Consider the following 17798-nt stretch of genomic DNA (forward strand, 5'->3'; position numbering starts at 1 on the left):
TGGATAATGGGGTTCTGAGCCCGTGAGATCCCAGTGCTGCCTCCTATAACTGGGTGCTGAAAGCAGAGCTGTATTATTAGTTGTTGTAGGTGCCTCCACTGGGCTCTGCTATGATAGATGGAGGCAGGATGGACTGCAAGAGGCCGGATTGTGCATTTGTGACTTTCTTCTCCTAGTAATGGTGGCCTCCAGACCTTAGCTGTCACACCCCTGTATCTCTGCCCCTGTCACTGGGATTAGCAATGTGACTTGCCGCTCAGGAGGAAATGTTTCTGTTTCTCTATTCTTCAGGGCTGCGGATAGTGTGTTCTATAATCTGATGTTTCACTGCAGCAGCTTCTGCTACGGCCCACTGCAAGCTCTGAGAGGGTGAGCAGAGATGGCTATATGTCTGTGTGTTTTCTGCCTAGCAGTGGTGGCTGCTACACCACAGATGCCGCACCTTTTTGTTCTGTCTCTGCTCCTGTCACTGGGTTCAGCATGTGCTGACCACTCAGGCAAGAATGTTGATTCTACCCCCTGCTCCTCAGGGCTGCAGAATTTGTATGCTATAACCTGACTACTCCCCTGCTGCATCTGTGGCACCTGTCTCTTGTCTTTTCCCCTTCCCTCCTCCTCTGTTTCTTCCCATACACCCACCTTCAGATATTTCAATGTGAGGAACTCTCAGACATGTTTGTGTTTTGAGAAAGGTTTTTGTGTGTGTGTGTGGAATTATAGCTATCCAACTTGCTGTAACTTCAAGAGGAGAGACCTGGTGGTCCACTCAAGCCTCCATGCTCTGACATCACTTCCCACAGGGCTTTTTTTTCTCTTTTTCTTTTTGGTCTTGGTTTTTGTTTGTTTTTTAGTTGTCTAAATGGGCAACTAAATGAGCTATTTAAGTTTTCCTCTTTCTTTCCTGGCTGCTCCTTGTCAGTGTCCTTTGGTGGCCCTTCTTCCTTTCCCTAGATATGTGAGTGTCTAGAATGCTACACTTAGTGCCTTGGTAATCTTATTCCACCCAAGGGTGTAGATACCATCCATTTGCCAAAATGTTTATTGCCATCCAGTCCTTTCTCTCAGAATCCAAACTTGAATGTTAGACACACATTCAGATCTCTAACAGACATATAAAACTTCACATGTCTAAAATTGGACACATAATACTTACTCCCCTACCTCCATTACCTAGTACCCCCAAGGCATTCTTTGTCTCAGTTGATGGTGACCCTTTTGCTTAGGCCAAAAACTTAGTAGAAATCATTAACAGGTCTCCTTCTGTCATGCTCTATATCCAATCCATTAGGAAATCCTGTTGACTATACTTCAGTAGGTACACCTGGTGTTGTCTTTATTCTAGCTACCTCCATTGTCACTACCTTGGTGCAAGCCACTATCAATTCGTCCAAAGATTATACAGTAACCTCTTGGCAGGTTAGTCTCTCTCCTTGCCCCTCTTTTCTCAATAGATCACCCAGTGTGATCCATTTTTTAAAAAAAATTATATTAGGCTACCCTTCTCAAAACCCTGCAGTGGCTGCCCATATTACCCGCAGTCCTTGAACACATCAGCATGCTCCCTTCTTAGGGCTTTTGTTCAGCTTTCCAAAGCCCAGCATGCTCTTTCTCTCTTTAGCCTCTCGACCCATTCCCTCATCTCCTTCAAGTTAGCTCTCACCTTTCCCATGAGGCTTGTCCTGACCACCCTATTTCACAGGGCAGCCTGCTTTTTCTTCTTGGGACTCCCATTCTTTACCCTAACGTACCTTTTCTTTACCATATGCTTATCACCTTCTCATATACTAAAGAAATGCATATCCTATATGGTAGCCATTAGCCACATGTGGCCCTTTACATTTTAATAAACAAAAATTAAATAAAACAAAAAAATTCAGTTCCTCAGTCACACTAGGTCACATTTCGAGTCTTCAAGAGTCACCTGCAGCTGGTGGCTACTGTATTATGGGGATGGGTGAAATGGATGAAAAGGGTCAAAAAGGTACAAACTTCCATTTTTAAAGTAAGTCATGGGGATGTTCTGTACAACATGGTGACTGTAGTTAATAATACTGTATCGTATATTTGAAAGTTGCTAAGAAGTTATATCTTAAAGGTTCTCATCACTAGAAAAAAAATTGTAACATTGTGTGGTGATGAATATTACTTAAGACTTATTGTGATAATCATTTCACAATATATAAAGATATCAAACCATTATTTTGTACACCTGAAACTAATATAATGTACGTCTGTTATATCTAAATAAAAAAATTATTGAACCTCTGCTCTAGAATTTACTGATATATTATGTTTAATGCTTACTCTCTGTCTCTCACATGCAAGAATTTAAACTTTACAAAGGCAGCGGTTTTTCTCTTATTTTTATTTACTGATAAGAACCTTGCCTAGAACAGTGCTTGGCACATAGTGGGTGATCAATAAACATGTTGAATTGAATGGAATTACCATTTTATTTAAAATAATTAACCGAATTTCAGTTTCATTTCACAAAATAAATTATTATTATTATTATTATAAAATGTTTACAGCTAACATTTTTTGAATGCTTATGTGCTGGGTCTGTCACCACACTAGGTCTTTCAAGTGGCTTATTTTATTGAATTCTTATAATAGCTCTGTGTCTGTGTGTGTGTAATCCTTATCTTTATAGGTCAGGGAATGGGCATTGGGAGGGTGAGTGGCCTGACCAGGGACACAAACCAGCTTACTGGTAGGGCCAGAATTTGAGAAAATCACTTCCTGGAAACTAAGGCACAAGCGAGCAATAAAAGCTCACTTTATTTTCTTCATGTTTGTTGTTGTTAAGGTTATAGTGACTGGGATTTAATCATGTTAAGAAGCCGGGATAAAGGTACTGATAATAAGAAATCCGTAATGACTGTTTCTTGTGTGCCAGGCACTCTGCTAAAGCCTTTACATGTGTTATCTCATTTAATCCTAACAAAAATTTGTTGAGGTAGGTACTGTTTGTAGTTCAAAAATAAAACATGGCTAATACATGACCCAGAGGGAATATGAGCATGCCTTCCCTTCCCCTATCTCCATGAGGAATTTGTTCTTCAGAGAAAATATATTCTCCAAAAGAATCTATAAGGTAATTGATAGATATAACTGAAATAAAGGAAATATTTTTTTATTTGCTTTTTTACACTCTTTCCAAGTCATTCTCTGTTAGATCGAGGGGCTTTCGTGAATGCTTTCTACATTGAGTTGAGAGCAGCGCTTCTCCATCCACACTGTACAATGGAATCACTTAAAAAAAATACTGATGTCTGAGTCCCATCCCGAGATTGCAGTTTAATTAGCTTGGGATACCACACGGACCATGCAGTTTTTAAAAGTTCTTTGGGTAATTCTGATTTCTAACTGTGGTTGTATGTGCCAGTGGTCCCCACACTTGTTTGCACATTGGAATCACCTGGGGAGCTTCAAAAACTCCTAATGCCTGTGTTCCTCCCCAGAGATTGTGATTTAATTGGTCTGCTCTGTGGCCTTGAGTTTGGAAAGTTTAAGATTCCCAGATGATTCCAATGTGCAGATGAGTTTGTGGACCTCTGGTTTATGCTGTGGTTTTCAACTGGGTCTGCATGTTAGAATTACCAGAGGAACTTTTAAGGCTCCCATTACCCTGGCTTGCACGTTCTCCAATTAAACAATCTTTGGCAGTGGACCTAGGTGGCAGGAGTTTTTGACACTCTCCTGGTGATTGCAGTATGAAGCCAAAGGTGAGAACTACAGGTTTCTTCTTTTTCTCTCCTCTGTACTTTTGGACCAATTTAGAATAGTACTTGAGAAATGAAGGGGGAAATGATTAATCTAGAAGAGGCTTTTCTTTAAGTAGATAGACTGAGTTCATTTTCTTAGACCAACATGAAAGAATGCAGAGCTAAGCAAATTAAAGAAAGTAATATAGTCTGTGTTTCAAATAATTAGCTAACAAAGTTAGTTTTGCCTGCTTGTATTGACTAGTTTAATTAGCAGTAAAATCAAGGGTGGGGTTTGTCAGTGCTGAGCTGATTGAGAAGGGAATGTTCGATAGGGAGATGCCAAGCTGGAAGAATGCACAAGAGGCCAACATGAGAATGAAACGGCAGATACCAACTTTATTGTGGGGAGCGCACTTCTGTTGCGGGAAGTGCAGTTTATTGTGGGGAGTGGGCTTCTGCTCTTCTTCTGCTCCCCTTCCGCTCTCCAGGGGACCACATGGCTCCACACATATAAGAGTACAGTAGTGACATTCAGCCACACATGCATGTTACAATAAGCTGAATTATGTTTACATATTTTAGGCACAGGCACCCTACTATACTAATGTAACATTTTAAATCTCGGGTCCTGTTCCTAGCCTTGAGCATGGATCACAGCCAGACCTAGGACCCACACTCCACCCGCTACAGGGTTTTGGTGCAGGATCTGGCCCAGAGGGTGATACCTTGGGCCCACAATCCACTTGTCATTCCTGGAGTGGCTTAGCCCCATGGGGCATCACCTCCGGGGTTCTCTTTACCTGCTGTCTCTGGGTGCTGCTCAGCACACCAGGGGCATTGTGGCACAGCAACTTGTGCTTGTGCCCTCATCAACGGTAGCCCCCATCATTTCACTACCTGTTCTATGGTACAAGCCATCTGTGTACCAGGCATCCTCAGGGATGGGAGTCCAACCCTCTACATAGGGACTCGGTATGTCTCTCATCTCAGCAGGCTCCACCAGGAGCTCTGCTTAGACAGCTTATGGGTCTGTTCAATTCTCATATAGGGAGTCTTCCCTAAGACTGCAGCCACCCCTCCACGGCCAGTGATGGCCTCACTGGTCAACAGGGATGCATATATGGCAGCCAGTTGCTTCTCTATCAGAGAATACTGCGCTTCCGTGCCTTTCCATAACTGGAATCAGAAGCCTATCAGTACCTTCCGGCACCCATGCTTCTGCCACAAGCCCCATCCAAACCCTGTATCATCCACTTGCACTGTAAGCAGGAATGAGAGATCTGGATCTACAACACGTAGTTTGAGCTTGTGCTACAGCTTGCTTTGTAGTCTTAAAGGCCTCTTCTATCTCAGGAGTCCAATACCACTGGGCACCCCATCTCACTAGACGGTACAGAGGTCACATCAAGGAGGCCGAATGAGGGATGAACACCCTCTGAAACCTCAGCAGTCCCAAATAGGTTTGGAGCTGCTTCACAGTGTCAGTTGGAGATATGCCTGTATCTTATTGGTCACCACCTCCAGCATTACTTTTGTCTTCCCTGACCAAACAATTCCCAAGAATTTGACAGAGAACCCAGGTCCCTGGACCTTGACCTTGCTGACTGCGCAAACCCAGTCGGCGAGAGCTTCTCACAAGCTGGCCGCCACTGCTTCTAGTTCTGTAAAAGAATCAGAGGTTAGCATTATATCATCAATGTAGTGATACAAGTGCACTACGGGCGGTTATTTCCATATGGCTAAATCTTGAGCCACAAGACCACGGCACAGGGTAGGGTTAGAGAAAAAGGCATTTGCCAAGTCCACCACATAATGGTATTGTCCAAGTTCATGTGACAACCGACCCATGAAGGACATGACGTTCGGCATGGCAGCATGCAGGGGCGGGGTAACCTTATTCAGCTCCCGAGGTTTCAGGTCAGCTAGCTCCCCGCCAACCAGGTGTCCCAGTGGAATCCCTAATTAGGAAGATAATTGGCTAGCCGCGCCTCATGGGTGTGGCTTTCTCGAGAATAAGAGACAATTGCTGATTAGGGCATAGCTGATTCCATAGCGCCAGCAGCACTTCATTAGGTTGCTGCTCAATCTTTCCTGCAGTGACCTCTGCCGCGAGGAGATCAAACTGCATTTACCTGTGGCTCACTCACAGCCCAATGGGCTGGGCGCTGCTCCACTCTGGCTTTTTAGCCACGCCCCTGTCCATGCACTGGCGTGCGGTGGGCAGTAGAGCATGCACTTGGGTGGAACGCTGTTCGTGTTTTACTTTCACGTCCCCCAAGCTAGCCATAGTGGAGGTCACCTCGTGGATCCGCCTATCACCTCGTGGCCACGTAGAGGGCCAGCAGTGCCTCCATGGTGCCAGAAGTACGTGCTGGGCCAGAGGTCAAGATCAAGTCCTTCATATGGGTTGTATGAAGGACCTCCTCATCCAGGCTAGTGTACTGGGCACGAAACATCATCTGTCGCATGCCCATTTGCTGAATTACCTGGACCAGCTATAAGTATGTGGTCCATCTGCTCACTGTCTCTGGCAGCTCCCCTGGGTGGGCCCACACTCTCCATGCAGTGGACATGAGCCAATTAATCAGGGAATGATTGCCTGCGCCCTGCGCTGTTCACGCCACATTATGGAGACGCTGCCTGAGGGACGGTATCACCGTTATGGAGGCCAGCCAAGCTATCTCTTCCAGAGATAATTCAGTCCCTTCAGCCTCGTATCCCACAGCTGCAGCAGCCACCCTGGAACTGTCTCCCTGGCTCTCTGCCATACCTGTTTCATCAGGTCCTGGAGTTTGGCAGGGGTGTACTGGATCAAGGTGGTATGCTTATTATCCTGGGGGTGCCACCAGCTTTCCTGCCCTGGGGCCAACAGCTGTTCCACTTCAACCTGCTGCCGTATCACCAGCCGCACCTGCTGTGGTGTTGCGGGCGGATTCTCAGACCAGGATGATGGCAGCGACCCATCAGGGCCCTGCAGCATGCGTTCTGCTGCCACCAGCTGCCTTTCCAGCACTTCTTCCTGGCATTGTAGCTGCTGCACCCGCTGAAATTGATCCTAAACCTGCAGGCTGGCCTGCCATAGCACCGCCAGGAACATCCAGGCTACGTGACCCGCTGCCTTCTGATAAGCGATTGAGACATTCGGCTCCAACATCTCCAGGGCTTTCCTGACGTCCTCTGATTGTGGCTTCACTGCATCCCAATCCTCTGGGAGTATCCATGTAGCCAGATATGCAGCCATGGAATACTACTGGGAGGCGAGTAGTATAACCACTTTTATTTTTCAATTAAGAAAAATAAAAGTGGTTATTCTCTATCTGTGCCTTATTGAGCTTGTTCCTTTTCACTGTGTTTTCTAGGAGTACCGGGTGTTAAAGAAGAACGCTTTGAAGAAGGAATGACAGTAAAGCACTGTGCATTGTCCCTTGTGGGAGAGCCCATCATGTACCCAGATATCAACAGGTTTTTGAAGCTACTCCACGAGAATAAAATTTCCAGTTTCCTGGTCACAAACGCACAATTCCCTATGGAAATCAGGTGAGTGGTCCAGCATGTTATGCTGCTTGAATCTGTGTTTGACTGAAAAGTAAAACTAATAGGCATTAATGTGTTAAAAAGGAATTTATTGATTACTAAATACATACTAACAACATTTTGGGGGCCAGAGATGGTCCTGCTCTTAAAAAATCTATTCTGTTAGGGCAGATAACATTAATAAAAGGCATAGAGGCACAAATAAATTGCTGGGGGAATTCAAAAGAGAATGCCAGTTTTTTCCATATGGAAGAGGTAAGGTAAAACTTCTCAGATAAGCCATTATTTAATTTGGATCTTAAAATATGGCTAGAATTACTATTTAGGAAGGTAGAAAACAGTAGTTTTTTTAAAAATAAGAACCTCTTGAGAAAGATGAGTTAGGGTATTTGTGATATCATTATATAAATATAGTTCATCTGGGCCACAGAGTGTGGGAAAGAGACTGGCAGCTGGAAATTAATTTGAAAAGGTTGGGAATAGATTGTAGAGAACTTCAAATGCTGTTCTTTAGAAAGCTCTCGCTTTTTACAGAGCGATCTGCTAACGTGGTGTAAAATGGGAGAGCCAAGAAGCAGGAAACTAGATAGGAGGTTATACGTTTATTTAGGTAAGAGTTACAAGGATGAAAGTAAGACAATGAGAACGAGGAGTCTTGAAAAAGATATTATTGAGGCATAATTGATAAGCTCGGCAAACTATTTGTGTGGCTCTGAGAATCCTGCATAGAAGAGGACTAAGTAATGACACAGAGGGTTCCAGCCTCATTGATTGCTAGCATTGTGGGGCCCTGTAACATTAGAGAGATCATGTAAGGAAGGAGTAGGTTTAGGAGGTAACATGATGAAATTGGTTTGGATGACAGAGAGAGGGCTCTCCGATGGAGATGACCATCTCCTGGGACCTGAAATGACCTGTTTTGGCATTCTACTTGAATGATGCACATATTATAGCACAGAAAACATTAAATTTTACTTAATTATTTACCTGTGCTTTCCCCATTGGACTGCAGTTTCATTGAGGCTAGTTAATCCTGTTTATTTATCTTTATGCCACTAATATAGCCTGGCACACCGTAGATGCTCAGTAGAGATGGCTGGTGAAATATTGGGGAAATTCCCACTTAGGAATAAAAGACAATGACCTTTTTTTTTTTTAACTCAAATTTGTTTTGTAAATACTGGCCAATAAGGTATATCATGAAAAAAAAGAGAAAATAATTGTCAATATAAATGACTTTTTTTTAGAAAGAATGATCACATACACATGCATGCACGAAGATTTAAAATTTAGCATTATAAGAAATCAAGGAGTTAATTAGAATTATTGGCTACCTGGCAATAATATTAAAATCATATTTTGCGACATTGTCACAAAGATGGCTAATGTATTACTTTTTGAAGTTGTATAAAAAGGTAAAATTAAAAGGGACAATTTTTTTAAGTGTGTAAATTTTGCTTATAGTCAGCATTACTTTTTAAAAACTTTTGTTAGGTTTAAACCCCTTGACTTTTCAGATGGCTCATGAGGGAGAAGTTGGGATAGAGTGGTGTTGAGGTATACAGTCATGCGGTGCTTGATGACAGGGGTGTGTTCTGAGAAATGCATCATTAGGTGATTTTGTTATTGTGAGAACATCATAGAGTACACTTACACAACCTAGATGGTGTAGCCTATGGTACACCTAGGCTATATGGCATACCACTGTCATATATGTGGTCTGTTGCTGACCAAAATGTTGTTAGACAGAGTGTGGTTGTATACATGTACACATGTATATAAAAAGAGAGTCTATCCCAAATGTAAGGCATATATGCCTAAAAAGAATTGAATCTGCTAGGGTAGGATGTAAAATGATAACCAGAGAAGATGATTCATAGTTTTGATCGTGCATGCTATTACTTGCAAATGGAATAAGGAAAATTATAGAGAATTAATAAGATATCTACTTGAAAGTGTCCAGTAAAATATCTGGCACACAGTGAACATTAGGTAGATGTTTTTGAACCTCTCTTTCCCATTCCTGCTGATGAGTCTTCTCTTGTCAGCAGGAGGATCGTGATATAACAAGACATCAGTACTAGTCTTGACCACCATCAATAAACAAATGGGATATGATGGTGTATGGTTACTAAACCAATCTTTTAGTATGGGCACTGGTAAATTAGAAGGTAGGCAACAAGGAAGAAGTGAAGTGAAAGGGAATAGGAAATTAGCAATTTTCTCCAATCTTGAACAAAAATGTTTTTAAAGGTGCACCCTATGAAGAATACTCAAGAATGAAGGAATCCCCAGAAATGAGAAGTTATTTAAAAAAAAAAAATTTTTTTTTTTTTGAAGCCACCTTCTGACTGTTAATGTTAAGGGTGCCATGGTTCAGGGAATTTCATTGCTTTCTTCGTTACATTTTTTCCTTGGCATAGGAGAGAATATATAGAAAGTAGCCATTTTAGGTTTGGATCTCAAAAAGTTAGCATGTCTTATCAATTGTAATACCTATCTAGACATAGAGAAAGATAAAACCAACGCTGAGATTGAGAGATTAGTACTAAAACCTGGGAAGAATTTCTCAAATTGAAACTCTGACATGGATGGATTGAAGACCATAATCTCTAGGTGTACCTTTCTCTGAAGAGTAATTCTGGGAGTAATGTGTGTGCCCCAATAAGGCAACCCTCCTATCCCCACATTTCCCCCAGTGAAAGATGTGAATGTTCAGAAAAAAATTATAACAAAAGCAAAATGTGATTTGCTATACAGGATACAAAGATGTGTTATAAAACTACAAGTTTAAATACTTTGGACGATGCTTCTCTAAATGCAGATATTTTAATTCTGTGAATCAGGAGGATTCTAAATTCCAGTTGTCTCTGGTGTCTTAGTTTCTTTCAGAAAAACCAGGCTTATAGATTTACCAGTAGAGCACAGAAGTCATGAATTTTAGAAGTTACCCCTTATGTTTATAGTGCTAATTCTACACAGCAGGTCAGCTCATTCAGTTTAGTTATTAGGTGAGCCTCTTGCCACTATTTTATCTTTCAGCATACACTATGAAATAATAATGTTTTCTGGGTGGTTGTGTGGTTTATTAGTTTTTATTAAATAAATTTTTTTTTCTAAATTACCATAATGCTTAACTTACACTCTGATATCTTTTGAGGAGAATTTTGACTTTGCCAGTGGGCTTCCTTTGACCCACATGCAAGCATTTACATTCAGGCCAGTCACCCTCTCAGGATGTTTTATTTTTCCTTAAGAGGATTTCAGTCTGTCCTCAAGCTCCAAAGCATCTGTCTCTTTGCCAGCAGTTCTCCAACCTAGGGAAATTATTACAGTGAGTGATCCTTGAGAACTTATGGAGTATAGAAGCAAACACCTTAGGCAAATAAGAAAACTGTTACATTTTTAGTAGCTTTATGTTCTCGTTTGTCAACTCAGAGGCTAATGAAAAGTGACAAGGATGTGTATGACATTTAGTGTTAATAATAAGGCTGATAGTGATTAGACAATAAAAGCCATTTCCCTTAAGGAAAATCCCTCTTAGTTCCACCAAGAGAAATCTTTTGTAATGGTAATTTTATATGCATATAACCAATATACTGTAGCATGTATTAGGTATCTTGCTAATACTACTCTCCTCAAAATTGAGTCACTCAAACTAACAACCATTTATTTAGCTCATAATTCTGGATTGGCTGGGAAGTCTTTTGATCTTGGCTATCTTTGCTGGTCTCATTGTTGTTCATATTGCTAGTTAGTTGGTGGATCTGCTAGGCCTACTGGTTTATGATGGCCTTAGCTGAGACAACTGGGGCCTCTATTCATGTAGCCTCTTATCCTCCAACAAGCTAGTCTGGACATCACATATTGGCAGGGTTTCAAAGAGCAGCAAGGAAGGGCAAGCCCCAGTACACAAGCGTCTTTCAAGCCTCTGCTTGTGTCATATTTGCTCACTTCCCATTGACAAAAGCAAGTCACATGGCCAAGCTTAGCGTCAGTGAGAGGGCACTCAAAGCTACAGAGCAAAGGAACATAGATACAGGGAAAGGAGGAATTTATGGCCATATTTGCAGTCTACCATGTAGAATAATACACTGTACTTATCAAGGAGGATAGGCATAGAACCTGCTGGGATTCAGTATTTTTCAGGAACTAAATCGAAAACAAATTATAGTTACGTGGGCTAGCCAGAGGGTTGTTAAGACTAGCGATGTCAAACTGGCAGATGATAAGAAGTAGGTTTTATTTGTTCTATACCATGTTTAAAAACTTTTCTTTTTTGAACCACATTTAAAATCCAGATATTTTGCATAAAATCTGAGTACAGACTTTTGAAAAAAGAAACAAAAATTGTCAAGAAGTGCTATTTTACAATATCAGAACATTTCACTTTTGTCTGTTTTCTTTTACTCACACGTACGACACCAGATGTGTGGGTTTTCCACACCAAGCAATTTTCCAGTTCTCTGCAGACACCAACTGGGTGTTCTACAATTCAATTCAGTTCTGACACCAACTACCTGGAATTAGTGTAGACCCCACAGGATTCCCTACAAGATTGCCCCACACTTCTGACCCCAATCGCAAGTTGCAGGGTGCCTTCTGCACTTCTGACTAACTGTAAATTGGGGCTTACCATAACCTCCCTCCTCAAGTTTGATAATTTGTTAGAAGTGCACTCAGTACTCAGGGAAAATAGTTTACTTACTATTACAGGTTTGTTATAAAAGATACAACTCAGGAATAGCCAAATGGAAGAGCCTCATGGGAGCCTCCCAGCACTTCAGTGTTTTCACCAACCTGGAACCTCCCTGAACTCCATCATTTAGGGGTTTTTATGGAGATTTCATCATATCAGTATTGATTAAATCATCTTTCATTGGTGATTAGCTCAGTCTTTAGTCCATCTCCCCTCTTGGAGGTTGGACTGTGGGGCTAAAGTACCAGTCTGTGGCCCGTTAGGAACCGGGCCACATAACAGGAGGTGAGTGTCAGGTGAGTGAGTGAAACTTCATCTGTATTTGCAGCTGCTCCCCAGTGCTAGCATCACCGCCTCAGCTCCACCTCAGATCATTAGGCATTGGATTCTCATAGGAGCACCATTAGTCCATGGTGTCAAAAAGGTTGGGGACCGCTGCTCTAATCACAATGCTGGCAACTAGCTCTTATCCTTAGGCTATCTAGAGGCCCATAAGAGTCACTTCATTAGTAGTATAAGTTATGGTATAGTTGAAAGGGGCTTATTATGGATAACAAAAACACTTCTCTTGCCTCTCTTGCTCAGAAAATTCCAAAGGTTTTAGGAATTCTGTGCCAGGAATTAGGGACAAAAACTACACACACACACACACACACACACACACATCACAATATTACACCAACTAATGGTTATCTTCTCGGTGTAGCTTCTGACAAGTGTGAAATAAAAGGTTTGTGCTTTTCAGTTTGCCACACACTACCATTTTGTCATCTCCTCAACTCTGAGGCTGTATCATCTGCCACTTGTCAGAGGCATTGCACTGTTGATTCTCTTATAGCAGAGAAAGTTCTGTCACTGTTTCCAATAAATGTGAATAAAGGGTGTACTGAGAGTACCATGTAGTACAAAAAAAAATGGGAGCATATTGCTTTGAGTAAAGAAAGAATATTCTTGTGTGTTTCATGTGTGATCTGTGTTTTAGTGCCCAAAGACCTTCTTTTTCCTTTAAAAGTGGCTTGCTTGACTCACATTATATCCTTGGCTGATGCAGACATGTAAGTTTAGGACCCTTATTCTAGATAATGTGCAGTTTAGGGTGCATTCAGCCTGCAGTCGTAAAGGTTCATCATACGTGGGAATCATCGTTCTGACAGAGCACTGTATGTCATTACTCATAAATTGTTTTGTGCTGTGATGCCAAAGACCTATAATAAAACACCTTGTTAAAAGCAGATCTCTGAAAGTCGTTGTGTTGTAAGGTAAGGAAGAAGTTGAGGGTGATGTTCCACAAACCTTTTATTTCACATTAGTTAGAAACGGTGTTCTCTCTGAAGACTCTCGGAGAACTAGTTTGTTCTTAGTTTGTGGACATTTGAATCCTGTAACCATGTCCCCCTCTTAATGAGTGTGTTAGAGAGGTTAGAGTCAAATGTGTAGCCCTTTGTAGACTGATTCACTCTTAGCTTCACCTTTGTCCACCTTTACTTTTATCATAATTTTTTTATCTATTTTATATTACTTTTAAGTCTATATTTTAAATCTTTTTTTCTTTTTTTGAGGGGGGTGATAAATACTGTTTATTCAAAGCTTTCTATCTGCTAGCAGGCTTATTAGAAGAAGACAGAGTTCTGTTGCATGTTTAACTATGACATTTAACTTTCCAGATCTTCTCTCACAACCAAATTTGTCCCTGTGTACATTTACTTTTGAGCACCTTCTTCATTGAAACTACATGTGAATTTCATTGTCTTTTTGTTTCTTCTACCTGTATTTCTGTTACTTTGTTTTCTTTATGATTTGTTTTCTTTGGCTATTGCTAACACATTCACCATATGTTTTAGAGAACCTCCATCAATTGAATAGCTTTTAACATGTTAATTGCTTAGTAAATGAAGAAATGTATTAATTTTAATAAAAAATAAAGTTACTTGGTATTTGTTAGCTCAGAATGGTTATAGAAAACAACCACAATAAAATGAAGATTGATTAGAAATACCTCTGATCTTTTCATTTTAAGTTTTTTTTTTCCTCAGCCTGTTTTGTTTTTAATAAATGTATTAAAAATTGTTGTGTTTAGAAGAGATCTCAGTTTGAATCTTGACTGGATCCCCTGCTGTCTTTCTGACACAGGGAAGATAACTTCTCAGAGCCTAGTTTCCTCACCTGTATAATGTTTGTAATAATAACAACTGCCTTATAGTGGCATTGTGAGTATATGATATAATACATGAAAAACACTTAGATGTTTTACCTTTGAAAAGGCAAGCTAAATAATATTGGTCAAAGTATACTTAAAGGCAAGAACCATTACTTGAGATAAAATTGGATATTTGTTAAGAAAATATTAAACATACCAGGAATATAAAATAACGATTCAAAATTTATAAACACTCAAACACATAATCTCAAAATTGATAGAACTACAAGGATAAGTAGTGGATTTTTAACACATTTTTCAAACTGATAAAAAAGCAAATCAAAATCAGCAGCAGTAGTGAAGATTTGAACAACTAAATTAACAAATTTAGCCTATATTACAGAAAGAGAGCATTGAAACCAGAAACTTTGTAATAGAAAATTCTTTTCAAGAGAACAGAACTTGCTCACAAACAATTACCAAATGGTTGTATGCTGGGCATTATAGCAAGTTTCAACAAAATATCGAAATCATGTAGAACATGATATCTGAACACAATGTAATTAATCTGTAAATCAGTACAAAAAGATAACTAGAATATTTCAATATATTTGTAATTTAAACAGTGTATTTCTTATTTGCTTATGGGTCAAAGAAGAAATCAGAATGGACAGAAAATATTGTGGTGAATGATGATGAAAATAAAAACAAAACTTGTGTGTTAGATGTCAGCAGGAATAGCAGAGTACAGACCTTCAAAAACCTGTTTCTTTATAAAAACTATGAGAACACTGGCAAAAATTGTCAGAATCAACTTTTTCTTAACTTAGGTACACAACCATCTGAGGAGCATTTATTCTAGAAAAATGGCTGAATTTTAATGAGAACAGTAAGCGTCGCTATTCCATTCCAACTTCTCCAGCTCTGCAGTAGCCTTAAAAACGAATAGCCTACTGTTATGGTAAAAAGCAGCAGCCTGGTAGCTAGTGGAATGGGCAAGACAGAGTTGGAACTCCTTCAAAGTTCCATTCCAGGAAACGTCATTATATGGTTATATGGTTTATGTGATAATTCTCTAGAACCCCTCACTCAACAGTGGTTGTCTTTATTTGAAATGACTTAGAGTTTGTCCAGTGAAACAGCTTTTCTCTTGGTGTTTCTCACAAATAATTATCAGCAATTGTGTAACTTCACAGCTGCCTGAGGCAGTAGTAACCGCTTTGGCAAATAAGACTTAACCAAAAAACGTAAAAGGAAAAACTGGGGAATGAGATGTCCATAGGGAACTTTGAAACACTCCAGCATGTTCCTAGGAACCTAGAAGACTAAACACCTGGGCAGGGCTGTGGGCAGGCCAGAGAGGACTTGGAAAGGCTTTATACTGTTATCTCTGCCTGATATTGATGTCTTGAGAAAGCAGACAGTGAAAACTAAGTCGGAGTTGTCAACTGCCTGCCTGGGCATTGAAGGCATATCCCTCAACAAAGGCTGGGAGACTTATTGCTTTTCAGGCATTTCAGGATAGGCATTTCAGGATATCTCTGTCCAGTCATTACCTGACCACTAAGTTAACTTAGTGGCTAGAAGCAACAAAAATACAGAATTTATCAAATTAGTTCAGCAACAAGCAGGGGGAAAATCGAGTTGAGAGTTATATGATTTATAGAGTTGTCACATAATATTATTTAAAATGTGCAATTTTTATTTTTAAAAAGTCATGAAATAGAGTATGGCCCATATATAGTGGGTAAAAAAACAGCTGATAGAAACTGTCCCTTTTTTAGATTTCCATATATAAGTGAGTTCATTTAGTATTTGTCTTTCTGTGCCTGGCTTATCTTACTTAGCATAATGTCTTCCAGGTTCATCCATGTTGTTGCAAATGGCAGGATTTACTTCTTTCTCATCGCTTAATAATATTTCACTGTATACATGTACCATATTTTCTTTATTCATTCATCTATAGACAGACACTTGTTTTTTTCATGTCTTTGCTATTGTGAATAATGAACATTGGGGTGCACGTATCTCTTCAAGGCACTGATTTCATTTTTTTCGGGTACACACACACACACACACACACATACATACATACATACATACATACATACATACATACATACATACATACATACCCAGAAGTGGGATTGCTGGATCATGTGATAGTTCTATTTTTAATTTTTTTTGAGGACCTTCCATACCGTCTTCCATAGTAATAGTACCAGTTTACATTCCTACCAGCAGTGCACAAGGATTCCTTTTTCTCTACATCCTCGTTAGTACTTATCTTTTTGATAATAGCCATTCTGCCAGGAGTGAGGTTATATCTCATTGCGATTTTGATTTGTATTTCCCTGATGATTAATGACGTGGAACATCTTTTTGTGTAGCTGTGGCCATTTGTGTATCTTCTTTGGAAAAACGTATATTCAGGTCTTTTGCCCATTTTAAAATTGGATTATTTGTTATTATTATTATTATTATTTTGCCGTTGAGTTGTACAAGTTTTTACATATTTTAGATATTAATTTGCAAATGTTTTTTCCCATTCCGTAGGTTTTCATTTTGTTGATCATTTATTGTGCTGTGTAGAAGCTTTTAGTTCGATATAGTTCCACTTATTTATTTTTGCTTTTGTTGCTTGCACCTTTGGAGTCATATCCAAAAAATTGTTGCCAAGACCAAAATGTTAAGGAACTTTCCCTATGTTTTCTTCTGGGAGTTTTACAGTTTGGGTCTTATATTTAAGTTTTTAATTCATTTGGAATAAGTTTTTGTGACTGATGTAATATAAAGGTCCAATTTCACTTTTTGTATGTGAATATCAGGTTGTCCCAGTGAAGAGGAATTTTCACTCAAAAGGCTAACTTTAATCAGCTCTTTGTTCTGCTTCTGTAGATACGCTTGCTGCATAGGTCATAGGGCAGGGTGACCTCGAAATTAACTAAAGACTCATCTTCCCTTTTGCTTGTTCTGTCTAAATAACAAATGTAACTGCCTGCAACTCATAGCAACTCCCGCGCTCTGTAACCGTCTCGGGACAAATTAACCAATCGGCCCACGCCAACTAAGTCCTATAAAAGCAAAGTTTCCCCTGAGCTCGGGGCTCAGATCTTTAGAGCACTAGCTCCTCTGGGACTGCCAGCATAATAAACCTGAGTTCTCCAGCTCTCCGAGTTGGTGCTTGCTTTCTCGCTGGTCTGATTTTTGCAATATTTCTGCAACACCAGTGTCATTTATGGAAGAGACTATCATTTACACATTGAGAATTCTTGATTCCCTTGTCAGAATATTAATTGACCATGTATGCGTGGGTTTATTTTTTTGGATTCTTGAGTCTGTTCCATTGGCATATGTGTTTGTTTTTATGCCAGTACCATACTGTTTTGATTGCTGTAGCTTTGCAGTATAGTTCGAAATCAGGAATTGTGATGCTTCTATCTTTGTTTTTTCTCAGGATTGCTTTGACTATTCGGGACCTTTTGTGGTTCCATATGAATTTTAAGATTTTTTTTTCTATTTCTGTAAAAAGTGCCATTGGAATTGAGATTTCATTGAATCTATAGATGGCTTTGGGTAATGGACATTTTAATAATATTAATTTTTCTGATTTGTGAACATCTATTCATGTTTTCAGTTTCTTTCATCAATGTTGAGAAGTTCTTAAAACTAATATAATGATACACTTTCCAAAGCCCCGTCCCTGGAGGCTGATTCA

General features: G+C 39.9%; 1 protein-coding gene across 3 annotated transcripts in view; it reads left to right on the top strand.

Annotated features, from left to right (window-relative positions):
* LOC120591729 (S-adenosyl-L-methionine-dependent tRNA 4-demethylwyosine synthase TYW1) overlaps positions 1 to 17798 on the top strand; it is a 191984-nt gene that overhangs the window by 101731 nt on the left and 72455 nt on the right. For all 3 annotated transcript variants that reach the window (XM_039849387.1, XM_039849389.1, XM_039849388.1), the window contains one exon: positions 7070 to 7247. In XM_039849387.1, the coding sequence (XP_039705321.1) occupies positions 7070 to 7247 (178 nt within the window). The remainder of the gene's footprint in view (positions 1 to 7069; positions 7248 to 17798) is intronic.

Source organism: Pteropus medius, unplaced genomic scaffold (genome assembly GCF_902729225.1).
Source record: "Pteropus medius unplaced genomic scaffold, Ma_sr-lr_union100, whole genome shotgun sequence".
Lineage (NCBI taxonomy): Eukaryota > Metazoa > Chordata > Mammalia > Chiroptera > Pteropodidae > Pteropus > Pteropus medius.